Source organism: Melospiza georgiana, chromosome 2 (assembly GCF_028018845.1).
Source record: "Melospiza georgiana isolate bMelGeo1 chromosome 2, bMelGeo1.pri, whole genome shotgun sequence".
Taxonomy (NCBI): domain Eukaryota; kingdom Metazoa; phylum Chordata; class Aves; order Passeriformes; family Passerellidae; genus Melospiza; species Melospiza georgiana.
The window spans coordinates 63,759,397-63,783,767 of record NC_080431.1 but is presented as its reverse complement, the minus strand read 5'-3'; the positions used below and the strand labels follow the sequence as shown (position 1 = coordinate 63,783,767).

Below are 24,371 nucleotides of genomic sequence, written 5' to 3'. Positions count from 1 at the left end.
TGAAGAATAAACAAATAAAAAATCTTATTACTAAATAGCTAAACCTATAGAAACATACCTATATTTAACATTATTTTACAGATGTTCTTCTATGGTTAAAACAAACAAAAAAAAATAGTATCTAAGGATAGCTAAGAAAATATCAAAATGAACTGAAGCAAAGCATCGAAGAGGTAACTGCAGCTTTCATGACTGCTAGGCTTTAAAAACCTGTCAATGTGTTTAGCTATTTCTCTTCATCTGATGTTGCATATAGATTTATAGGTATTCCACTATCTCTGAAATAGAGAGGAAAAACAATGATTCCAGGGGAAATCACTGCAAGATTATAAGTGTTCAAGAAACCTTATTACAGGTAGCCAGTTTTGATGATGAAACCCAACTTCTCATTCTATGAACAAACCAAAACCCAATGAATTAGAACAGAATAAGCCTGCAGCTTTAATTACTCAGTGCATTTCAACAGATACTTCTTCTTTTTAATTATTCATGTGCTTCTACATAGCACATAAGTTGCCAAAGGAAATAACTTCTCTCAAAAACAAAGTCCAGAGCTGCAGGCAAATGAAAGAATCCAAAAAGCATTAGCCAAAGTGGCCATTTCTTTTAAAAAGTATTTTTAATTTAACTTTCAACTTTTTGTTTTGATGCAAAATTGAATGTTTGTAAATACATCCAACTTCAAAAAACTTCAATGTGACTGTACAGATAAACATCTTACTAAGATGTTATCTTCTCAAGTTTTAACCAACAGGATGGCTCATGGACGTTACCCTGAGATAGCGATGGTTAGTACAATGGATATTAAGGTCTTAATTATGCTCCAGACACAAGAATTCCTGACTTCCAGTGAAGACACAAACATGGCTGAATGAACAGGCAAGGAAAAGAAAACACAGGCTGGATGACTGATTAAGAGGAAAAACTGATATCACATTGGAAGCATTCCAAGATAGCTTCACAGCATCCTTTTGTAACTGCAAAGTTGTCATATTTGCAGAAGTTAAAATATGGGACATACTGACGCAATTGTGAAAACAAAACCTGAAGGTGACAAGTAGAGAGGCAAAATTCAACGCTAATTTAAATCATAAATTTAGGAAAGACACCCCAACATACCTTTTGAAAACTTAGCTAAAGACACAAAAATTTAATGATAGTCATTTAGTCCTGAAGTATTGTGACATGTATGTAATATATTTACATCTATAACTTACATATATGATTTTTAATATTTTTTAATAATTGAGAGTATTAACAATTAAACAGACATGTTTTTATGAAGAACAAAATACCATTAAATATAGCCAATTCATTTTTTTGAAAAGGTAATAAAGAAGTTATTGCCATGAAGAAAAATTATTTCTACACTTAGAGATATTCTCATAAGAAATCTAGGACTAATAAGTGCATCCATAAAATAAATGCCCAAACAGTAGAAAGATTTTATCCACATTGAACCAATCTGGTCCTGAAGAAACCTTACTAAAACATCCCAATTCTTATTTCAGATTAGCTACTGCAGGGCTACTAAAGATGTCATACAGGCAAAGTGCCATGCTGTAGACTGGGAGCTGAATCATTCTGATGGATTAAAACTCAGATCTTCAAGAGAAGCAAGACAAACCCAGTAAAAGTAAAGCAAAGATGCTTAATTCCTCTGAATTTCCTATCTGTGAAATAAAAAGAAATTTGGTCCTTCTTCCTTCCTAGTTTGCTGACCCTTTAAGTAGAAACACTTTGAAGTTTGTTCAGCAACAACAAGCTGCAAAGAGCTGGAAGTACAGCAGAGGGGACCAAATTCAGAATGATCTCTGCTACCACATGATATTTGAAAAAGTATCATGAAACAAGAACAGTACATTAATATTGGTTTTGAGAAAAACAAGCCTTTGATGACATTTTTATTGGACTTTTTATCCAACATCCTGTTCATACTCTTCACTAACAGCACATGAGCTCACAGAAAGCATCACTACATGCATTCTAAAAGAAACTTGGAGAACACATTAGCCATGGCCAGGACATTCCTAAGCCAAAAGATTGTTTTCAGGGATGCAAAGTAGTACTTCTATAGGCACAGCACATGGTATTATTGCACCAGAGAGTGGTACAATCTAGTGTAAGCTGTTGCTGAGAGATTGTTTTAAATGGCATCTTGTTGAGCACTATTTTCATTAAACATGATTGCATATTCCATTTCTCAAGTAACAAGGTGCTAACTGAAGAAACAACATCCCTTTAGTTCCTTTGAATTTAAAGGATAGCTGTCTATGGTTTTGAAGAATCTTATAAAGGCTTCAGGAGCATTTCTAAATGTACTGATGAACACTGGAATAAGTATTCAATATTCTACTAGAAAATCTCAAAAGCACACAAATTTTGACCAGTGAAGTTTGCAAAGGAGCTTTATTTTAGATTTTAAATTTAAACACTGATTTTCTGATTAAGAAATGAAAAAATGAAAAGTTTAAGTGAGCACTGGGCCAAATATAATGAATTTTAACTTTGCAGCAAAGACATGATCTAATGCTCTGCAATGAATGCTAATTAATACACCTGCACTCTCTGGTAAAGAACCACATCCATCAACTTTGTAACCAAATACTTCTATAACTATTTTCAAACTCATTCTGTCACTACACCAAACTGTCAAAACAAAGAAAATCAGCCTTTCTCATGATAGTGGGGAAATCTTTTTTAGTATCTTGATAGTCTCATTTTAAATCTGTAGCCACTGCACATAAATATAGTTGAAGTGCAAGATTATTTACTTTAATTCTTACGTTATTTTCCTTAAACTATGTGGCCTTGGTAGTTTTTATTTTTAATGCAACTTTAAGGAGCAGAACACTTGGGTGATTCCAACTGCTCTTTAATGTTGCAACCAAAGTTTCAAAGAAAAAAATCCCTTTAATTCCTGTGCTAGATTTGTATGCACAAACACCATTTGAATTGTGTCAGCAATGAAGGTATGATCTCAACAGCTTAAGATGTTTGATGTTAACAACAGATCTTAACGGCTACACTCACTTAAATCAGAAACTCCTTACTCAGAACTCTAGGCAGCACTTAAGTTTCAGTCTGTCCATATGTTCATGTAGTCATTTTAAACTTTCAGAACTGCAGCTTGTTTGTTATCTAAAACAGCAAGTCAGCAATGCTTTCAGAATTTAATATTTTAAATTAATCCATTCACTTAAAAAATTAAGATGCACTTTAAATCAAAATGAAGTTGGAAAGATGCATACAGTGTGTATTTATGTTCATTACATTGTGTGAAATAAAAAGAAAATCCTCTTGTATGTGATTGTAGAAATATGTAGGACAAACCACCGAATTGACAACAGTTATTAACAAAATAGCCAAATTCTCATGTCACTTATGCTTATCACAAATAGAAGTGAAAAAGGCTACCCACTTTTTTGAGAGCAGCTACTTACCACTTCTTCCAAGGCAGCACTTCTTCCAAAAGAACAGGTGAGGTGTGCGAGGCAGTTAACAAATGAAGAGAAAAGTTCATTTGGAATGGCCGTTAAAATATTGCGAGGAAATACAGTTATCAGATTGCTGATAATACTGGAAATTCCCACTGCTTCAGAGTCTTCTATTTCAATTCTATAGATAGAAATAGCAGTTTTTTGCCATTAAGAAAATTATAAAAGGGAATTGGTTTTGTTGATACATTTTCAATAAATCTATTTCATAATAAGCACCACCTACTTTAATCTGCCCTTTCTCAATGTAAGCAATCCAACAGTAAGCACAAATTACATCCAGAAATAAGCAAGCCATACCACTTCTCCACACAGATATGCTACAGTCCAAACTAAAGATTAAAAGATGCCATCTAAATTTAGAGAGCAGGCATACATACCCATTGATAGTATTCAGTAATCCCTCAATGAAGTGTGCCAGGTAATCAACTTGAGAACCTTCATCAGGAAAGACTGGCCCGTGCAAAGACGCCAGCTGTGCCAGGCACTGTAATGAATCTTGGGCCATATCTGTATCTTCTCTGATTTTTCGATGTACCTTTCAGGAAGTGAGGTAGTTAATAATACATGAAAACAGGGTGTTCTTACAACAGTCACATGGCTCTCAATCCAAAAGAGCACACACCAAAAAAAGCTTACTGTAACTTCCACTCAGTCTGAAATACAAGAGTTTCTGCAACTCCCTAAACCATGGCAAACGTCAAGATTGTGAGTCAGCTCACACAATCTCGAGCACTGAAACTAACATTTAGTTAAGGCTCACCTACATGTTGAAAATTGAACTGTCTATTGAATGTTATGTCTTAAAGAGTGAAACAGATGCCAGCCAGTCAGACATGCTGCTCCTTCTAAAAACAGCAATAATGACAGTCATCTCTATTATGCTAACTATGCCTAGGCTATAGAGTCTTGCTAAAGTTAGTCAACAAGTTCAATCAAGATTATATAGATGCTTCTTTAGCAGAAGTAAACACTGAAGACATGTACAAAAATGAATGCATCACTTCCTTGGCAACACCCTTATATTATACAAGGCCAACAGTAATCTTCCTGCATTTGTGCAAACTGTTATGTCATTATTTCTACTGTTGAGACTTTCTAGATTTGAATCTTAACTACTTCAGTAAACATATTCTCATATACTTATTTTAATCAGTCAAGTAGGGATTTAAAGAATTTTTTTAGGCTCATGCCTATTTTTTCACAGAAGACAATGAATAAATAAACAAAAGAATATGAAGTAGCTTTTTCACACAAAAGTGAAATTTAAATTATTTCAGCAATATTATTTCAAAAAGTACAGTTAAAACACTAAGCACTTTTCTGTGGTGTTACAGTTGCAAGTTCACCCAACTGATAACTAGTTGGATTAACTGCACAGTTAATCCCTGAAAGATCAAACTAGCAGGAGAAATAAACCCTGCAACAGAAATATCCCTCCTAATATATGTCCCACACGAGGCTGAGATTAGAAATGAAGGCTCTCGCTCTAACAGAGCAATCATGCCAACTTTTGCAAGGTTATTAAAATTTCTCAGATCGGATAAATGAATAAAAACTACTACAATTTACTTACATTACCTCAAACACCAAACTACTGTTGCAAGCCTCAACCACTGCAAATCAGGAATCTAAAACCAGAACTGACAGCATACTGCCCTGGCTAGCATTCATTCAAAAATAATAAAATACAGCCAAGCCTTTGTTACTATTAAGCAAAATGCAAATGTATTAAAGCAAATCTGCATATTATCTTTTTTTTTTTTTTTAAATGACAAATAAGTAATTGTAAACCAATCAAGGAAACATATGCAACTCCGACAACTTCATACTATTAAACATAGAAGAAGGGTTAACATGTAAGCCAAAAAGTTATTTGCATGTGGAGGTTCACAGCTGACAGTAGCAACTGTCTGGATAGTCTAGACAGCTGTTCAGATTGTGTGTAGCTGCTGAGAGTTCTGCCAGTGATTTTTTTTCACCTTTTCAAAACTGCTGGATAAACTTGCCGTAACAAAAAAATAAAATAAAAATTTAGGTTTATCGAAAATTCTATCAAGTAAGGACGTGTATCCAAACACATACTGTCAAGCAGCACTGGAGAGTTACATTTACATTGTCTTGTAACAACTTTGCCCAAGTTTTGAGCACATTTCTCTGCTTTGCAAAAGTGAAAAAAAGCCTGAGAATGCTGAATTCTCAGATCCCAAGAGACGTAACCTAAGTCAAATTGCATAGCAAATGAATTTATAAGCCAATATATATTGCTGCTGCAGTAAGTCTTAGCTGAGCGATGATTACAAACTTCTCCCAACAGTTGCAAAAACAAAACAACACAATTCTATCCCTTTTTAACATGCGGGGCTTTTACATTACAGAAATTGAGTACTACATTCCCCTTTCCCAACACCACCTCTTCCTTATTCCTTCTAACTTCCTCTACTTTAACCTTTGTGGATTTCCTTCGTGCTGAGGAAAGAGATGCAGAATTCTGTATGCTTAAAGTAGCTAGAAAACTGCAATTACATTACTACTTTTTAGCTGTTCTGTTGAGCAAATGCTTTAACATCAGCAACCACACACTGCCCGTTTGATATTTTCTGAGAGCCGTTACACCTTATCTGAAACATTCACTACTCTACTAGTGCTCATCGCGCTTGCTTCTGTCTAATGAGTACATGTCCAGAAGAATTAAAGGTATAAAAGTTGAGATGACTATCAACTTTTTTCTAGTGGTAGCGGTCACCAATTTAAAGCAATTAATAAGCAAAATACAAATTCAGTACCCTAGGAAAAAGACAATACTTCTGTCTGCTTAGATAAGCAAGCTGAAGTGAACAGAATCAATCCTACCTGATGAAAAAGGAAGAGTCCGACAACACAGTTTTAGAACAGGAAGGAGCTGCTTTCCCTGTGGTCTGGACTATGAAAGTTGAAGAAAGAAACTTACTGTAAAGAAAAGCTCCATAACTCTGCTGTCCAGGAGGGTCTCGCGCCAGGATTCTGTTGGCTTTAGCATCACATTTTGTGAGGATTCAAACATAGCTATATAATGTCTGCCCAGTTATCTGGTGTCAAGGTCAACAATAACATTCCTACTTGGCTTTAAAAAAATCCTAGATACAACAGGATCCATTCAGAAAGAATGTAATGGAAACAAACTTTAAGCCTCTTCACATACACAGCATAATTCATGCATGAGGCCAAGGAATAAAAGGTATTAAGTATTGAAAAAAAGAATGCTCCAGGAATGTTAGATAACAGTTTGATCATAATTATGAGACATACCATAGCGATACGCTCACTTTGATAACCAGGGTGTCTAATGTGACACTGCGAGAAGGGAAAAAAGCAACCGCAATTAACAGGTGTTAAAATTTATGCAAAATAGGAAATCATTTTCTAAAAAATTTTCCTGGCAGCTTTTAAAAAGGTCTTACCATAGCTAAAGATAGCTCATTGAAATCTATATCCTATTTTTCTAAACAGCCAGATATGTGTCACACAATGCAGATATGTTAGCCCTGCATGAATCTACATTTTCTAATCACACTGAGAAGAACAAAAGCACAAGTCAGCACAAGGCATTGTCGTATTCAACACGTTTGTAAGAGACGCTCATGAAAAATGTGCACGCTGTAAAGACACCATTTTGCTGCACTCATTTCAGCTCTCACCATGTATTTTGGCATAACTTAATGTACAAAATTCTGCCAATATTCTAGTACAGAAAAAACAGAGACATGAGAAAAACATTTAAACAAACAGGTTCAATTATTTGTCAGTCTGATCACACAACAATTTTAATTAAAAATTTTTGGAAGTACTTCTCTTTTTGACACCATCCATTTCAAGTAGTAAAACTGCTTTAACTTGGCAACTACTAATGTTTTATTTGTCTTTCTTAAACCCTACATTATCCTCTTTGATCCCTTTCTAACCCAACCGTCAGAGTAAGTAACAGCATGTTCAGCTGTACATAATTTACTTACTGGTGATGAACAGCATTACCTTTTGTAGTGTAAGTAATCCAGTACTACAAAATGTGTATAAGAAACTATTTCTATGTTTAGAATGAAATAAAATTTACAAAGGTATCATTAAAAACAGAATACCCTTTAAGCTTTGATGTGTTTTGTTTAAGGGAAAGAATATTTAAAGCAAGTAAGTAGTTTAATATGAAAAAATTGTGTCACAAAGCAGGATGCACAATTTCAGTTTATTTATACTTGTCTTCTGAGTTCTGCCACAAAAGAAAATTCCTAACAACACTGTGCAAAACTACATTCCAAATAAAGGGACTTTTCCCACAGTACAGTACCAACCGGATCTTCACCAGGGGTATGTGTCCAGGACTGCTGTCAGCACTTTATACTGCATAAGAACAATCAGGGGTTTTCACATTAGTGCAAAATAAAAGCAGATTCACGATTTTCAAGATTATCAATGTGTGTTGAACTAACCAGATCTGCATTACTTCAGATGGGGAAAAACTAAGTGCCACACTTTACTTCTATCTGAAAAACTGATGTAGTTTAATTGATCAAATATGCTTTGGTTCTACCCATTAAAAAGAAAAAATTATATGTGCATGAAATTATCACATGCAAGTATCCTCTATCAGGAGTAATATTCTAAATTAAAACTAATTTTATCTGGCAAATAAGGCTGTGCCTTTTTTCCTTTTCATTTAGAATGTCTTAGTCAAAATGGTATTTTGAAATTGCTTACTGACAAGAATTTCCTTTGCTGTGACTCTTCAATAAGCTATTGGCTTGGATGTTTTATCAGAAGACAATTATAAACACATTATCAGTCTGTGAAAAATTTACTCTTTGCCAGGTTGAGTCTACAGAGGGGACCAGCTACAAAATGCTTTTCACATGGAATGAAAGAAGCACTGTTTGCTGTCACAATTTTAACAACACTCACTATTTAGAGACCTTATCCTGTTATTTTTAGTCTTGCTTCTCATGCTGACAGACTGATGACACATCTGACAATAGGAGATTTGGGGGTAAAATATCTGTTCACTGAACATCACAAATTATGACTCCACCTATCATGGAGATCTTGCAGCCATTTTCCAGCATGCATTACATGTATGCAAGCATTAGCAGAAACTGGCTGTGGAGATGCTTACCGCCACAAAACATAACAGCTTAAGTTGTGCTACAGTTTGGTCTTTGCAACAGCAGTCTAGTTATGTTGAACCTGAAAAATGGCACTGAATTACCTCCTACATGGGTGTACAAATGCACTCTTCACTATCCAAAATTAATTTACTTGTCAAGACTTACAAAGTAACAAAAAGTACAGAATGAGCAATACACTTTTTTTTTTCTAAGCACTCAAGCTTATGATTTAGACTTACAGATAAATGATAAGCATAGATTAGTCTACTATGACATTCTGGAGAGTTCGGGGATTTTTTTGCTTCCAGAATGAAAAACAATTATAAATCACCTCTGGTAATAATACAAACATTTGTAACATTCCCAGGTCTACTGAGGAATAATAAACTTTTAATAAAATTCACTTTGAATTATATGGAAATCCAGGCTAACAAACAGCTACCAGAAGCATATCAATGTTTCAACCATTTTGCAAGGCTTAGGACACTGATTCCTTCAGAGACTTGAATCTTCTGCATGAATCAGATTATTCAGTGATGTGAACTGAACTCCATTAAAAATCATAAAAACATAATTAGACACCTTAATGGATGATAAGGTCGATATGCTGGCTATTACTGCCTAGAGAGGAAGACAAAAAAAACCATAATGTTAAAAGAGATTTTCTTTTATCTTTGACTCAATTTATGCATGTAGACATTACCTCTATGCTTCCTTTTGTTTCATGAGATGGAGAAATAACAGTAGCTTTTTCAAAGTAATAATTTTTTAATTTAAAAGCTAATTTAGAAAAAAAACAGTATGAGGTTTAATGTGCTTCTTGGAGGAACATGAAAACCATGAAAAAAAACCCCAACAAATGTGTAGTTTTCCTCTCACTCACTAGCCTCTGTCTCATGAAGGGACTGATAGGTGAAGATGAATATTAAAACATTTCATATCCTAAGGCAGTCATGAGGGATTTTAATATTTTACTTCAGTGCTTCAACAAATTCCAGTATCTGATAATGAATCCCACAACCTTTTTCCCAAGAGAGGCAAGGCTTGTTCTTCCACAAAATAGTATGTTGGAACTCAAAAAACAAAGCTGAGATTTCTTCTACTAGAGCCCCATTTGTAAGTTTGTGCACAGAAGTGAAACATCTCAGAAATGGAGGGAAAACTCCTGGAGTGCTAAGGTCTGAACATCTTTCTTAAAAGTCATTTTAATCACTTTACTTTTGTTGTTTGAAATATTTCTGGACTTTGTGCCAGTCATATATTTGCATTTTAAAAATAAAAAACTGCATTGGAAAGGTACCTGCCCTCCAGTGTTATGTTAAATACTGATTTTATCTGAATTTATCTGAATTTTTAAGACCTTCTCTGGGTCTCTAGCTAGTGAGCCAAGCACATGGGATGAGTCTAAGGAGCAACTGCCTAAAACTGCTGCAGAGGCTTGCTGCCCCCTATGGAGAAATCCTTCACAGACCTTCCCATACCTTACACTCTCCACAAATACATCCAGCAACCAGCACAAGGAGCATATGCTTAAATATTAAACACAACTATTCTAAACAGTCACGAGAATGAAACAATACTTTGTGTTGGAGACACTGGACTCAGATTGCAGGAACAGGAGTAGGAAATGCAGGAACACCCAGGCTAATTTTAAACCTGGCTGATCCCAGAGCCATGCCAGTTCCAAGGCTCATGACCACCCATGTGGATTCTGCAGTTCTTGGTTCATTCTGCTGCAGCTTATGATATGCAAGCTGATCACTTCCAGCCTACCTGGCACATAAAGCACCCATGCACATGTGGCTGCCACACAGACGTGGCTCAGGAGTCACACCTTTCCACCACACACCAGCTGCCACCCAGGGTGCCATAAACATCACTGCAAAACTGGAAACTTATAAACCACTGGGGCAAGAAAACAGAAATACCAGCTCCCCTTCCCAAAAAGGGTAATTCCTGGTCTCTTCTCCTCTTCTGATACTAATGCTGTTAAGATGTTCTATATTGTGAACTGATTACAGAATTCATTCAGGAAAAAGGAAATGATGAACGACAGTTAAAAAGTTCAACATCTATATATATGTTTAGTGCAATTATGACAGAATTCAAGGGATCTTCCAATCTTCTTGGGTTTGCACAATGTTGTCTTAAAAAGTTGCTAGAAAGGACTGACAAGAAAATACAGTGTCCTAGAAATAATTTCTAACCCTCAGGGATTTCAAAGCCAGGTCAGTTTGCACCTAGAAGCGGTACGTGATAAAAGTAAAATGCAGCACTCTTAAATATAGCTGATTCAGTTACATTGAATTTTGCTCTATATCCCAATACATAGACAGGATAGTGCCCTATGCTTCATTTTTCAGGTAAGAACAGACTGCTGCAGTAAATTCAGGATAATTCCAGGCTGCTAACAAACACAAGGCCTATGGAAAGCAGCCATGGTGCTGAAGAAATCAATGTTGTCACTCCTTGGTACAGGTAGAATCATTGCTGCATCTGTGCAACAAATCAAACGTGGGGCCAAAACCTGCTAACAAAACCCCACCACATTTCTAGCCAGGTGGTTCCCTGCTCAGCATCATGTTCATGGGAGGTGATAAAGCAGGATGCTTTTTCAGCAGCAATGCCAACTTGAACCATTCCTCAAAATCAACCTTGAGTTTTCTGTGTTGTTTTCATGCGCTTCCATAATGCATAACAGATGCTACCAATCTGGGTTGGACTGAGCTCAAATCTTGGAAGTCTGCAGAACTATATGGTTCACAGAACCTCCCAGACAGGTGTCTCATTCTGGCTTGAAGTTTAAAAGACATTTTCAGAACAGAGATATTAACTGTGTGGCCAATGAACACAAAAACGTTCAGATCAGACAAAAGCTTCAGTCAGTTCATACAACTGCCATGGCACCAACAATTCCAATGGAACGGCAATGACGTGTATTGGTAGAGTGCAAACCACTAGGTCTACATAACCTGCTTTTTAAATCCCCTATACTACAATCACTTGAACATTTGCCAGCTTGCCTCCAAGCAAGTACAGGCACTAAATCCAAAACAAGAACTAAAGCTCAAGTATCTCTTTATTCATGTACTGTAATCCATACATTGAAGAATAAGGGATAAGTACTTTTATGACAGCTCCTAATGACAGATAATAGATACCTTTCTGTAGATGGGAGACAGCTGCACACAATTCTTATGTTCTGTTCAAGAACTTTTACATTTGAGGACATTCAGCCAAAGTCCATTAAAATATGGCTGCCAGGAACAGAAAAATCCCAAAGTCAACAAGAGAAATATCTTTGGAAATAAAATGATAGAAATTATAATTACATCCTGACAGGATGTGTATGCCCATGCCAAGGTGTATAAAAGCCCAACAACACTCAGCTTCTTAAATGGAGACTTTGGGTACTCACAATGTACTAAAAGTCACATTCCTGAAGGCACTCTTGTAAAGGAGAGGGTGGTACTTTTTAGTACTGATCATTTGTCCTTCCTTAATTAGTTGAAACATTCATTTAAGAAAAGTTAAAACTAGTTCCATACAAGTAAATAATATTTAACAATACTGTAGCAGTACTGAAAAAAGAAACTGTGCAGAAGCCAACATGCCACAAGATACTATCTCTGAAGCCTCCACAAACACCGGGTAAACTAATATCTCAAGGTGGCAGATAAAAATAACAATAGATGATTGCTGGAAAATGAAATAGGAGAAACTGGCCATGACTGAAGGGAGGCCTCCTAGGTCACTGTGCCTTGTCCTTCCTACTGCAGGCACTACATCCCAAGATAATTTAAAAATACTGAGTTCCAACTTGAAATTAGGTAGAGTTTCTTCCTTTGTTGCTCTAATGAGGGGGTATTCCACAATGCATCTTTCATGGTAGCAACAGACAATGCAGACTCACCACAACTTTTCTTAGAATTGGTGGCAACACTGTCCAAAACTGCATTTAACAATGCAACATTTATAAAGTTGTCCTATAACAGGACAGAATTCTTGAGAAGTGGTACGTTTTGATTCAATTCTAACAACCTGGGGATTTGAATAACGTGCCACTTTGCAAGAGCCACCTTACAGTTGATGCACATTTATGCTATTTCCCTTTTTTGGAGATAAAAGAATCTTGCTAAATATTACATAAACGTACTGCAGATTTCTGTGATGCTGCAGGAAATGCTGAGAATCAATACTATCTTGCCAGGGGAAATACCAACTAAAGGAAAAAAGATATACCTGAGAATACAATGGATCATTTTACTCCATGCTTCAGGTATTAAATTTATGCCCATTGCTTCAGCATATGTACTGTCAAGATTTGGAAAGAGGACACCAAAAGAACTCTAACCAATCAATCAACACAGCAATTCTTACATTCTTATGTAACATGCTATCTATTTAGAAACTACAGCCAAGCTAAGTGTCACTGCCCATGAGCTAACAATCAGCAGTTAAAGAGGTCATCTTAAGGAAAATAGATTTATGCCACAATACAATCAACATGGCACTGTAAATCCCAAGAGTTACTGAATCTTTGGCAGCTAATACCAATTTTTCTAAGAGATGACTGAGGATGTTCCAACTTCTGTGAACACAGATTGATATATATATAAATAAAGAAGACCCAAGCTGGTGCTGTAATTCTTTCATCAAAATGAAGCACCCAATAGTAGAAAAAAAGATAGTATCAGTGGATCAGAAATTACAAAAATATTTGAAATTGATCCATTAAGAGCATTTAGGTCCATTCGATATCCAGAAATGGCCAGAGCTTGTTTAAGAGCTGTAGTATCTAAACTAGGCCAAATAGCAGAAAATATTATTAATCTTAGCAGTAGTATTGCTTGCTTTGGTATTTCTAGTAACATTTATTTACTAGCACTTAAATCACTTGATATTATATAGATGTATAAAGGAAAACTGGAATTCCAAGGCTCCACATGTTGCATGTGTCCATCTCTACCTGGCTCCACCAGTGCAAACCTCAGCCAAGGACAAAGGAGCTCATGAAGAACTACAGCCTTCACTTTTGAACAATACCAAGATCCCAGACACACCAAGGGGTTAGAAGTGATTAAGAGCAGCACTGCAGAGAAGGAGCCAGGGGTGATGGTTGATGAAAAACTCAACATGGGCCGACAATGCACTCAGACAACTGCATCCTGCGCTGCATCAAAAGGTTGAAGGAGGAGATTTCTCCCTCTATTCTTTTCCTGTGAGACCCCACCTGGAGTACTGACTACAGTTCTGGTGTCCCCAGCATAGGAAGGACTCCATGGAATTGATGGGAGTAAGTCCAGAGGAGGCCACGCAGTTGACAGGAGACTGGAGCACCTGCCCTCTGAAGACAGGCTGAGAAAGTTGGGGCTGTTGAGCCTGCAGAAGAGAAGCTTGTGTGGAGATCTTGGAGCAGCCTTCCAGTGTCTGAAGGGAGCCTACAGGGAAGGTGGAGAGGGATTCCTTCTCAGGAACTGCAGTGATAGGACAAGGAGTAATAGGCATAGACTGAGAGAAAATTCAGGTTAGATATTAGGAAGAAATTCCTTTCTCTGGGGATGATGAGGCATTGGAACAGGTTGCCCAGAGAAGCTGTGGATACCCCAGCCCTGGAAGTGTTCAAGGCCAAGTTGGATGGTGCTCTGAGCAGCCTGGTCTAGTGGAAGGTGTCCCTGCCCATGGCAGTGAGGTAGGAAATAGATAATATTTAAGATCCCTTCCAACCCCTTATCGTTCTATGATTCTGTATTTAGGACTGCATCAGAAATTTATGCAGAGCCAGATTAAATACACAGGGAACCACCACTGCGCAATACAAGAGCATTTCCTTTCTATTTAAAATCCCAAATCCACTTCCAAAGACTTTTATAAGGTGCAATAATTTGACTACAGTCTCCATTTTATAGGCACACAGGCTAAATTCCTCTCTGAACCCCTGCCAAATCACTTCAGGGATGAATAGAAATGGGATATTTACTTTTAATCCATGGAACCTTTCTTAAAGCCAATATAACTGGCATTCTGCTTTACAGATGTGAACCAAGGAATATCCAGTTTCCAATAAATTTACTTTTGCTGCCTGCTGCATAATGAACAGACTAAAAGAAAACAAAAACCCACAGGTATCACCTTCTGACTGCCACACCAGGAAAGCAAATAAAATCCTTCACAGTGGATTTGAGGGCAACATCAAGATTCCTGCGGCACGTATAATTTGGTAGCAATTTCAGAAGTTTTAAGAAAAAAAGTTTATAAACCAGCTTAAAAGTTTGCTGAGCTTCTTAAAGGTAGTCTGGCTACTAAAACAGGTGCTATAATGATTTACTACACATGCTGTCTAAAACCTCTACTGAATAAGGAGTGTGATTGAGTATTTCTACAATATTTGTCTTTCTCATTTTTTTGGACTGAGCATTTTTATATATTTTTTTCTTCTCTCCTTCACTAAGAGCCTTTCTCTTTCTTATTTCCATTCCCTCCTCTACTTTCCAACTCCACCTTTCTCTAGACCAATGAACAGCAGATACCACAAAAATATCTAAATGGAAGCAATGGCACCTTGTGTAAAATGAAGTTGACATTTCTTTTCTCAGCTACCAAATACTTTTTTTCAGGCTGAAGATATTCCATCTTCTAGTATATACCATGTTCTTTTATGGGGAGTTGGTTCACCTGCATGAACATGCATATTCCTGCATGATGGGGCACTTGCCTGTCCCTACCTCTTCTCTAAGGGGAAAAAGTAGGACAGATCAGATCTCTGCACAAAAATTGAACTGGGCTTAGACTCTTCACCATATGGTTCTACACTGAAGCAGTATATTGCACATTTCCTGTTCCCTGCACCAACCAGACAGATCATAAACCTGTAAAAGGTGGGTGCTCTGTGCGTTTTCTCTTCTATGCAAAATACTTTTAAACTTTAATGAAAACCAACAGCAGCTTCTGTAGGTAAGCATCTCTTAGCGAGCATGGTGGAGACAAAAAGCACTAACAGAAGAAAACATAAATCAATGGCTAAACACAAAGCTTCTAAGTTCTATGTTTTACTCTCCTTGCAAAGACTTTACTCCTCACCCAAGAAGTGACCCAAGTCAAGGGAAACAAAGGGCCTGACATGAAAAGGATATAATTTGGAGGAAGGAAGTTCCAGCTTAAGACCTGATTGGCTAGTGCAAGATAACGCTGAAACACTGAAGACATCTGAGCATTGAGGTTTTCACGTCTGCTGAATTCCTGAAGTACCTCTACTGTGAGCATGAAGATCTGTCGCAGATCATCCTCCTACAGTCAGGACAAGCACAATACATTCAGTATCTCAGTCATTAATGAAATATTGATCAACAACAAATAGTTTTCCAGAGAGAATAAAAATTTACAGTTTCACCCTGTTTTCATTAAAATATAGGAAATACTCTGAAATTGCCAGTGAGAATCCCCCCTTTCATCAAAATTAATTGATTACATTTGCAAAAACTATGAAAAAAATCCTCACATAAATACTGGTCGCTAAAAGATAAAAAACCAATATGTTTTTAATAAGTGGTGGAGAAAAGAGTTGGTCTTTGGCATGAAAAAAAGTTGGTAAGTTGTTCCACAACAGTCAGTTTAAAGCAATGCCTTCACATAAACATTTCTGACTGGCCAAACAATACATCTGAGACAACCAGACTACACCATCTGCAATAATATTTTTAAATACATACATAGCTCTCCTTGGCTTTAAACCAAAGCTATATTTAAGACTATCATTGTTCCACAGAGTATTCGTTTTGTTTGCAATTGGTAGCCAAGGAATTAAAGAGCCCAACGGTATAAAGATCTGTTGCTCTACATTCATAAAATGGGCACAAAGGGGTTGCACCTTTCTGATACAAGTTTTTAAAAAATACATTACCAGTTTTCCTGAAGCAGCCGCTATGGATTATTTGCAGTATTTTCCCTATTAAATGCTTTTAGGGACCCAGTGTACCTAACTGCACTTGGCATAACAAAGTATTTTTGCCTCCACACGTTTAAATTTTAGAAAGAGAGGTAGCATATATCAATACAGAACTAGTTTACCTGAAATATACGTTTACAGTTACCGTGGAACTCCATGCTTAGTCCAATGTTGCTGGTTTTACTTGAACTTGAGAACTCACTCAACAACGCCGTTAGAATGGAACAGGCCAAAGTTTGCTATAAAAAAGACAAGGGGGAATAACATAACTAAAAGATGTCCAGTAATGCAATAGCACCTATCGTGTCCTTCGATTTTCTATTAGCTTTTTTAATACAACTACTACTTCAGTTTCTTCTAACACAAACTAGAACAAGTCAAACTTTCAGGAAAATAGATCCTTGGATGAACCATTTCTGGAATCATCAGGGCTCCATCCTTAAAAAAGAAATTTGAGTATTTGAGCAATATAAAAGCTGGCATCTGTGTGATTGTCATTACAAATGAAATCAACTTATTGCAAATCATTTCCCAGCCTTGTCAATTACTTTGTCTTCCTGTGCACAGACCTTTACAGGTATTAGTTCCAGGGAAGATTCACTGTCCACTTATTTCTATTGATGCAAGAGTTCAGGTCCCAGTTTGTTTCAGCCCTTCTTTGCACTTGCTACACTTAGCATGTTGGTATTTGATCATGATTAACTTTATAGCACCAAAAGCGATACAAGTTTGTCAAAAACAACTGCAATAACAATGTCTACTATATCTTTTCCCTCTCTCCCCATAAAAAAATAGGAGAGGAATTCACAGAAAGCACTGATACTTGAAAGGTCTTGGATACCTCCCTCCAAAGCACCACATTGACATGCCTCAGAAAAAACCCTTAAAACTACTCTATTAAAATTATGTCTCTGAAGTGATATAAAAATTGGTGAGAAAAAGGCATGTTAATTTTAGAGAGACAGATTCATGAAGACTAAAGGTTTTAAGTATCTTTTTCATTCTCAAAATTTAATATAAGGTAAATGAAATGTTCATCTAAAACATTTACTTAAAAACCAACTTTCTGTATGAAACACATGCCTCCAGCTTTTGCTGGTGTTTCCTGAAATATATAAAGCTTTTTTTTCTGATGCCAAAGTCCAGAAACCATCATCGCCAGTTTTAATATCTTTTAACTGATCCTTGCACACAAAGGGGATCAAGTACTGCACACCAGAGATGCAAGTAGTACTTCAGACTTGTGCCCTACACTGTTGCACTGTAACAAGCACAATAGAAAGTGTATACTGCTGAAATGAAAAGACTTTTTGTTAAGGAGATGTTCTTTACAAAAAGCTCCAAAATTACTGGCTATCCTCCCAGACTGTTTGGAGCCAAGGTGCCAGGGATGGACAGAGAGATAGGAATTGTTAAAGGGTCATGCATGCCAGCAAGTGTCCAGGGGTTAAACAGAAATATGCACACTACCTCTGAACACCCGAAAGATTAAAGTGGAGATGATACTATTTATGCAAGCTCATACAACAGCTGAGACCAGTGCCATCCACCCACCAACTGCAACATCTTTGTTCAGAAATGCCTCTGAAGTCAGTACCTTGACCCCCCCAGACAACTAGTTATCTTAGTCAGTAAACACTAAATTAACATTCTTACTTGCTAAATAAGTTCCAGACAGATCAAACATAGTGGCTTTGTGATAATACACAGGTTTTCTCTTCCACTATGGAAGAGCATATTGTGCATATTGCTTATGCACAATAAAGCTGCATAAGCACAGCAGACCAGCATATTGCTGATAATTTGCTAAATAAAAGCACTCCCATTTTAAAGAAATTATTTATTTCAAGTGGACTATTTCTCATTTACAGTCAGCTCTGCCAAGCAACACATATCACAAAAAGCATTTAGCCAATGAAAACCAGCACCACGATTTAAACTACTCCAGTGAAAGTGCAACTTTCTCACTTACATACTAGAAGTATTTCTAATTACCTGAAATATTTCACAATTCAAATTTCAAATTTCTGTGCAAGGTATTCACACAAATAATTTTTTTAGTTAAAGGAAATACAGATCTGATCTAATATTAAAAAAACAAAGCAGTCTAGACTAGTATTGAGTATTAAATCCAACATTAAAAGTTCCATATGAAAAGAATTATGCTGTTAAAAAAAAACTACTAAGAAAACTCCCCCAAGTCTGACTTCAGAAGAATGCTTCAGATGAGAATACATGTTTTTAAAGAAATAATGCAAAGTTTTCTCACATGACTCTCTAAATAGCTTAAAATACAAATTTTTATTTGATGCTTAAATTACTGACTCACATTTTTCAGCTCAAAGCAGCCATGACATAAGGACATCACTAGCTGCAATTAAAAATCTGTACACTTTGATGCTCTGCAACATACCCTGATCTCTGCAACATACCCTGATTACCAAGTGCTATCAGTGGCTCCAACAGTACAACAATCAGGCAAAAACTAAACTGCTTCTGCTTTAGCATGCTAACGCCCTGACACCAAGCCACCATCCAGACCACCACAGGACAAGCAGGGCAGCGATGCAGACTGCCCATCATTTGCAGTTGGCTGCCAGTTACTGGAAAAATCAATCACCAAGTTCAAACAGGCAGGAACAATATGAAAAATTGCTCCCACTGTGATTACAAATACCTAATATTAGCTGAAATAGCACCTTCCCCTTTCTCCAGTTTGTTAATATGCATATAATAACTTATCCTTTCTCCTTGCAGAGTAACATGCTAGTGCATGGTAAAAGTGTGTTACAGATTTTTATGTTAGTGTGCTTTTCTCCTGATTTCAAGGAAAAAAATAAAAGGAAGGTTAAATTTCATCACTGATGGTAAAGACATCTTTTTGGAAGTGTAAAGAGCAATGGGTATAGGTAGGCTGGCTGAATCTGCTAAGCAGCTTGAGCAGTGGCCTATGCCCTGATTTCAATGAGAGCAAGTTCAGATAGTTCTGGGACATCAGTACCTGCTTTGAGCATGACAGCAGAAAGATGATGTTACTAGATTTACACACCTTATTCCATCCAGCAGGCTAGCTCACAGCAAATACAAGGGCACATTGCACCCCTCTGCTCTACACCCTCCTACTGAATTCCCAGCATCCCTCAACTACCTTAACTTGGTATTTCAATACCTGGAGTGCAAATCCTGCCCCATTCCCTCACTATCCCTGGGGCCTCATGTGCAATATTTGCACATCCATCCGCTTCTGTTGCCATCTGCACCTGCATCTGCCATCTACACCCTTGTCAAGTATTTGCACAAAGCTTTGCAAAACCACCACTGCTTCCCAAAACTGCCATAAGGCTACAGGAATTTATACAGACTATTGTCCACAGCAGTAAGATGGCCATTTTCATGAGTATTAACAAATTATTAGCTTAAAAGAATACTTGCCCGGCCAGCTATTAAACTTTCCTGAATACACAATAATATTTCAGAAACTCTGGAATTAGGCTCAAGTAAATTTTACTAGAAATAAAATTTTATTTTCATAAAGTAATTTTACTGAAGGTTAACTACTAATATTTTGAATTTCATTTTTTTAATATACAGATACATTTGGAGTGAATACACTAAGTACCTCAACATCAATATTATCAGAAGAAAGATTTCAAAAATCTGAAAACCAACAATTTCAGAGAAACCAATGCTGGTGTGCTCTGTGAACTAAAATTTCTTCCTCTTACACATAAGAAAATTGAATTCACCTAGCACAAAATTCTAGGGTGGAGGGTTCTGGGGGTTTTCGTGTTTTGTTTTTGGGTGGTTTTTTTGGTTTGGTTGGGTGTGTTGTGTGCTTTTTTTTTTTTTTTTTTTGTTGATGATTTTGGTGTGGTTTTGGCTGGTTGGTTTGTTCATTTGTTTTCTGGTGGGGATTTGTGGGGATTTGTTGGTTCTTGTTTAAAGTTTTTTTTCAGGTTTTTGCCACACCACAGAAGAGATTAACAATGCAAGTTAGTAATACCACACTGTAATAAGTAGAAAATGCACGTGACTCTGGGCATCATATTAAAAGCCAGATCTGAATGTCCATTGTGCAGCAATGCCATTAACTTCATACCAGTAAGAGTACACCTCTGAACCTAGTTTGACTCACTCCCTAGCAATTTCACTAGTTCTGCCACAAGTACATACCCAAACAATAAGCCCATCTGACAAAATAAAATCCTTCTCTTGTTGAGAGAGAGAGCATTGCCTCTGAGAATAGCTTGGCACACACCCCAGTTAGCTTTATTACCAGGAATAAACTTTATGAAAGATCGCTATACATAAAACAGACTCTCAGCTGCTCAAACAGAAGATCAATGGGACTTGTGATAAGAGATTAACTTGGCAATCAGACACCCAGTAGCAACATCGTTTTAGTGGTTTTCTTTTCAACTGACTTTAATAAAACACAGACATTACAGAAAGACCATATGTCATTTTAACAATAAACAGCATTTATATATCATTCGTAAAACTCAGATGCAAAAGGTAAATTACAACTTATTCCTCCAAACGGAATGTGCCCTATAAAAGAAGCTAAAGCCATAATGTTTAAAGGGATTTCACACTTGTGCCTGGGCTGCCCATGGAATAAATGAAGTGCTTAATTTGAGGGTAGTTAGGTTACAGAGCATCTGAAAGGAAGAAGAGTTCAAATACAGCCTAGGAAAAAATGGACATGTGGTACATCAGCTCTGCAGCAATAAAGCCAACAGACAAAGCAGAATGAACTCTAATACCAAAACAGTTTCCTTGTTTTGAATTTAGAGCAGAGATACAGTTGAGTTGTCAGAGATTTGATTAAAGAATTCATTTTACTACAAAATCTAAGCTATCATGCAGTGCCTTCTGCAAGTATCATTTACACCTGAAGAAAAAGCAGTAAGCATATTTAAAAGAAGGAAGATTTTGCCTGAATAGAGCAAATCATAACATCTACCCTTTACATTATATCACTGCCAGCCTGAATATGCATTTAGAGGACTTTTTGTTTCCACGTGTATAATGTAAACTCTGTTACTGAAACCAAAGGGAAGCCATGTGAAGATTTAATAGCATTCCTAAACTATTTAAATTTAACTTGCACAAGAGCAGGAAGAATCAAAGAATAAATGTATCAGAAGCAGAATTTGCTGTGTTGCTCCTAGGTGACAGAATTCTGTAGTGAGAATGTAACAAAAACAATTTTACTAACTAAGTTGTTTAAAGCATGGCTTTCTTTATAAAGGCAATAATAGTCTTCTTCTCTAGTTTCCTTGAATAAGCACAGCTGTTTTTGCTAACATTTTCAGAGTATCTAAATCTCCAGAACATAAGGTGCAACTCCAAATTGGAAGGTTAAAATGATGGCTAGAGGGCCAAAAGAAATACCTTTAAGTACACAGAATAACTGGGGCCACTCCAACTTTTCAACTTGGGAGTATTTCAAGATGGGTGGGGGACGCAAGAGCTGAAGTAGTGGTTCCCAACCAAAGAAAACCAAAACCTATTTTGAAGAAATATAAGCAAGCACCAGGACCCACTGATTTTTATCTGTTCCTTCCCAAATGAGCCAACTGGTGGAAAAAAGCTATAGAGCAGGGATATGCTGATAGGAATAGGACCCACAGCTGCAGTTCTGTGCTGTCAGCAGTAAGGGACTGGCTGGGCAGTGCACTCCTTTCCTCTCATTCCCTTTCTGGCATTGTGCAAAGACAGATGAGCAGCACTAGGTTAGCACATCAGAGCTACAGCAGAACACCAAGCGAGACCTTGCTTCCCCTTCCTTGGGGGGAACCACCCAAACCAAGGGAAACCCCCAGGGTGAGCTGAGAAAGAAAAAGCCAATTCCCCTGTGAATCACCATGGGTCAGAGGAAGATGATCTTGTGGCATGTGAAGCATGCAGGCTTTGGACAAACAAAGAAGGGAAGCAACAGCCTCTACTAATAATGGAAGAGGTCCGGGCAGAGTTTGCTGGAGCACAGGGTGCAAAACATGCTTTTCTTTGTTTCTCTGGAGACAGGCAAAGTTGCAAAGCAGAAATCAGGAGAAGGAAAAAAATAACAAGTAATCTCATAAAAGAAGTTGAAGGCCTGAAAACCATTTATAAAGGTAACATATCTTTCTCCAGGTTCTTGTCTGAATGCCACCATTTGGATCTTCACTCCTACCACAGCTGCGTGAACAAATACAGGACTTTCAATAAAGTCAAAATAATGAATAGTTATGACTGGCCATGCAGCTCACCATCAGCAGCACCCAGCTTGAATATACACCATCCCAACAAGTGCTCTTTGGTGGATAGGTGTCCTCCCTCCCCCCACTTTTCCCAGTACTCATTCCTGGTCTTTCTTGCCTGGCTCTGCCTGCCATACTGCCAGCTATGTCAAATGAGCTGCATTACACGGCTGTGTTCCACAGCAGATCTGCCAAAAAAAAAAAAAAAACTTGAGGCTGTGAGGGAGAAGAGGCTGTTTCTAAGCAGACTAACACAAAGATCCAGTATGTTACTGAACACTTTTATTTGAAGGGTAGTACCTTTCAGAGGAAGAATGAGTAAACACCAAGCAGCTACGGTCAACAAATGTCTTAAAGAGGCTTTTCCCCTCAAGCCTGTTTACCTGTATGACACCACTGTAATTAAAAAAATACATGGTGCAACACATGGAAAGGCTTAATTTCTTCCTTCCCAGTGAGTGTGTGAGGTCACAGGTGAGGGACTCCACAAGTGCAAAGCTCATGAGATGGCAAAATTGAGGAAAGAAAGGGTTTGGGATACCATACATAGAACAGGGGACACATCTCACCACTTGGAACATATCTCCTCAATTCCCAGGCCTGTTGATGGAACTGTGGCTCTAGTGTAAATGTAACTGGGGAGTTATCAATTTCTAGTAGTTATTAGGCAGCTAACCTGGAGACTTGCATCTCTGGTAAAGCCAGCTCCCTTTCAACAGTAAAATCTGAAAACTGCAAAAGCATCCTGATTAATTCAACTACTAAAAAGCCACTTATGTTTTAAAGTTCTCTTACATTTTTATCACTGAGTTTTAGCCTCACATGTGGAGTAGTTTCTGGATCCTTAAAATTCCCAAACCAATTTTTAACACACTTAGGCCTTTATAGAGAACTTATCAGTTTAAATATACTGGTTCACCCTCTACTTTTTTAGACTCAGCATGTCTCAAAGGCAATAAGGTAACAATTTTATTAGACCAGAAGACACAACTTGGGGTGGATAATACATATGTTTTTGTCAAAATGTGAAAGTCAGGAGAGCCTCTCCAACTCCTACCCTACCACATGAAGCAGTAACAGCTAGACAGGCCTCCAGAACTATAATTCTGGAATTTAAAGAGTAGAAACAAGAAATGCAAATGCTAAATAAATATAACTAGTTATCCAGGCAGCCATTATAATGGACAGATTAACCTCAAAGAAGATGAATGCCTAGAGTTTTGCTTATTAGTATTTCCCACCGCTCACATGAAATTCATTCACAGCACATCCCTCAGAAGCTTTAGGTAATCTGAAGCAGCTGGATCTTCTCTCTAGCCCAATTAGGAACACTGAGAAACAGAACAACAGATTTACAAATGTTGCAAGAAAAGGGACTGTTAGGATTCCAGAGCTTTTCCACTGAGTCTTGACAAGTCTTCTTCCATGTAGAAAAAAAAAAAATGTAGGTTTCAGATATAGAACTTTATATTAAAATACACTCAAAAAACCACAGCTTCTGTTGCTTCCCAGTCCCATGTCAAGTCTATAGCAGCTGGATCCCCCTGCA

At 37.2% G+C, this 24,371-nt stretch overlaps 1 protein-coding gene across 1 annotated transcript in view; it reads right to left on the bottom strand.

Annotated features, from left to right (window-relative positions):
- The window catches only part of XPO4 (exportin 4), a 79,311-nt gene that overhangs the window by 25,892 nt on the left and 29,048 nt on the right, over positions 1-24,371 (bottom strand). The window contains exons 5-9 of the mRNA XM_058045483.1: positions 16,700-16,816; positions 15,766-15,919; positions 6,448-6,560; positions 3,878-4,035; positions 3,444-3,618 (exon numbers count right to left, since the gene is read on the bottom strand). Of these exons, the coding sequence (XP_057901466.1) occupies positions 3,444-3,618; positions 3,878-4,035; positions 6,448-6,560; positions 15,766-15,919; positions 16,700-16,816 (717 nt within the window). The remainder of the gene's footprint in view (positions 1-3,443; positions 3,619-3,877; positions 4,036-6,447; positions 6,561-15,765; positions 15,920-16,699; positions 16,817-24,371) is intronic.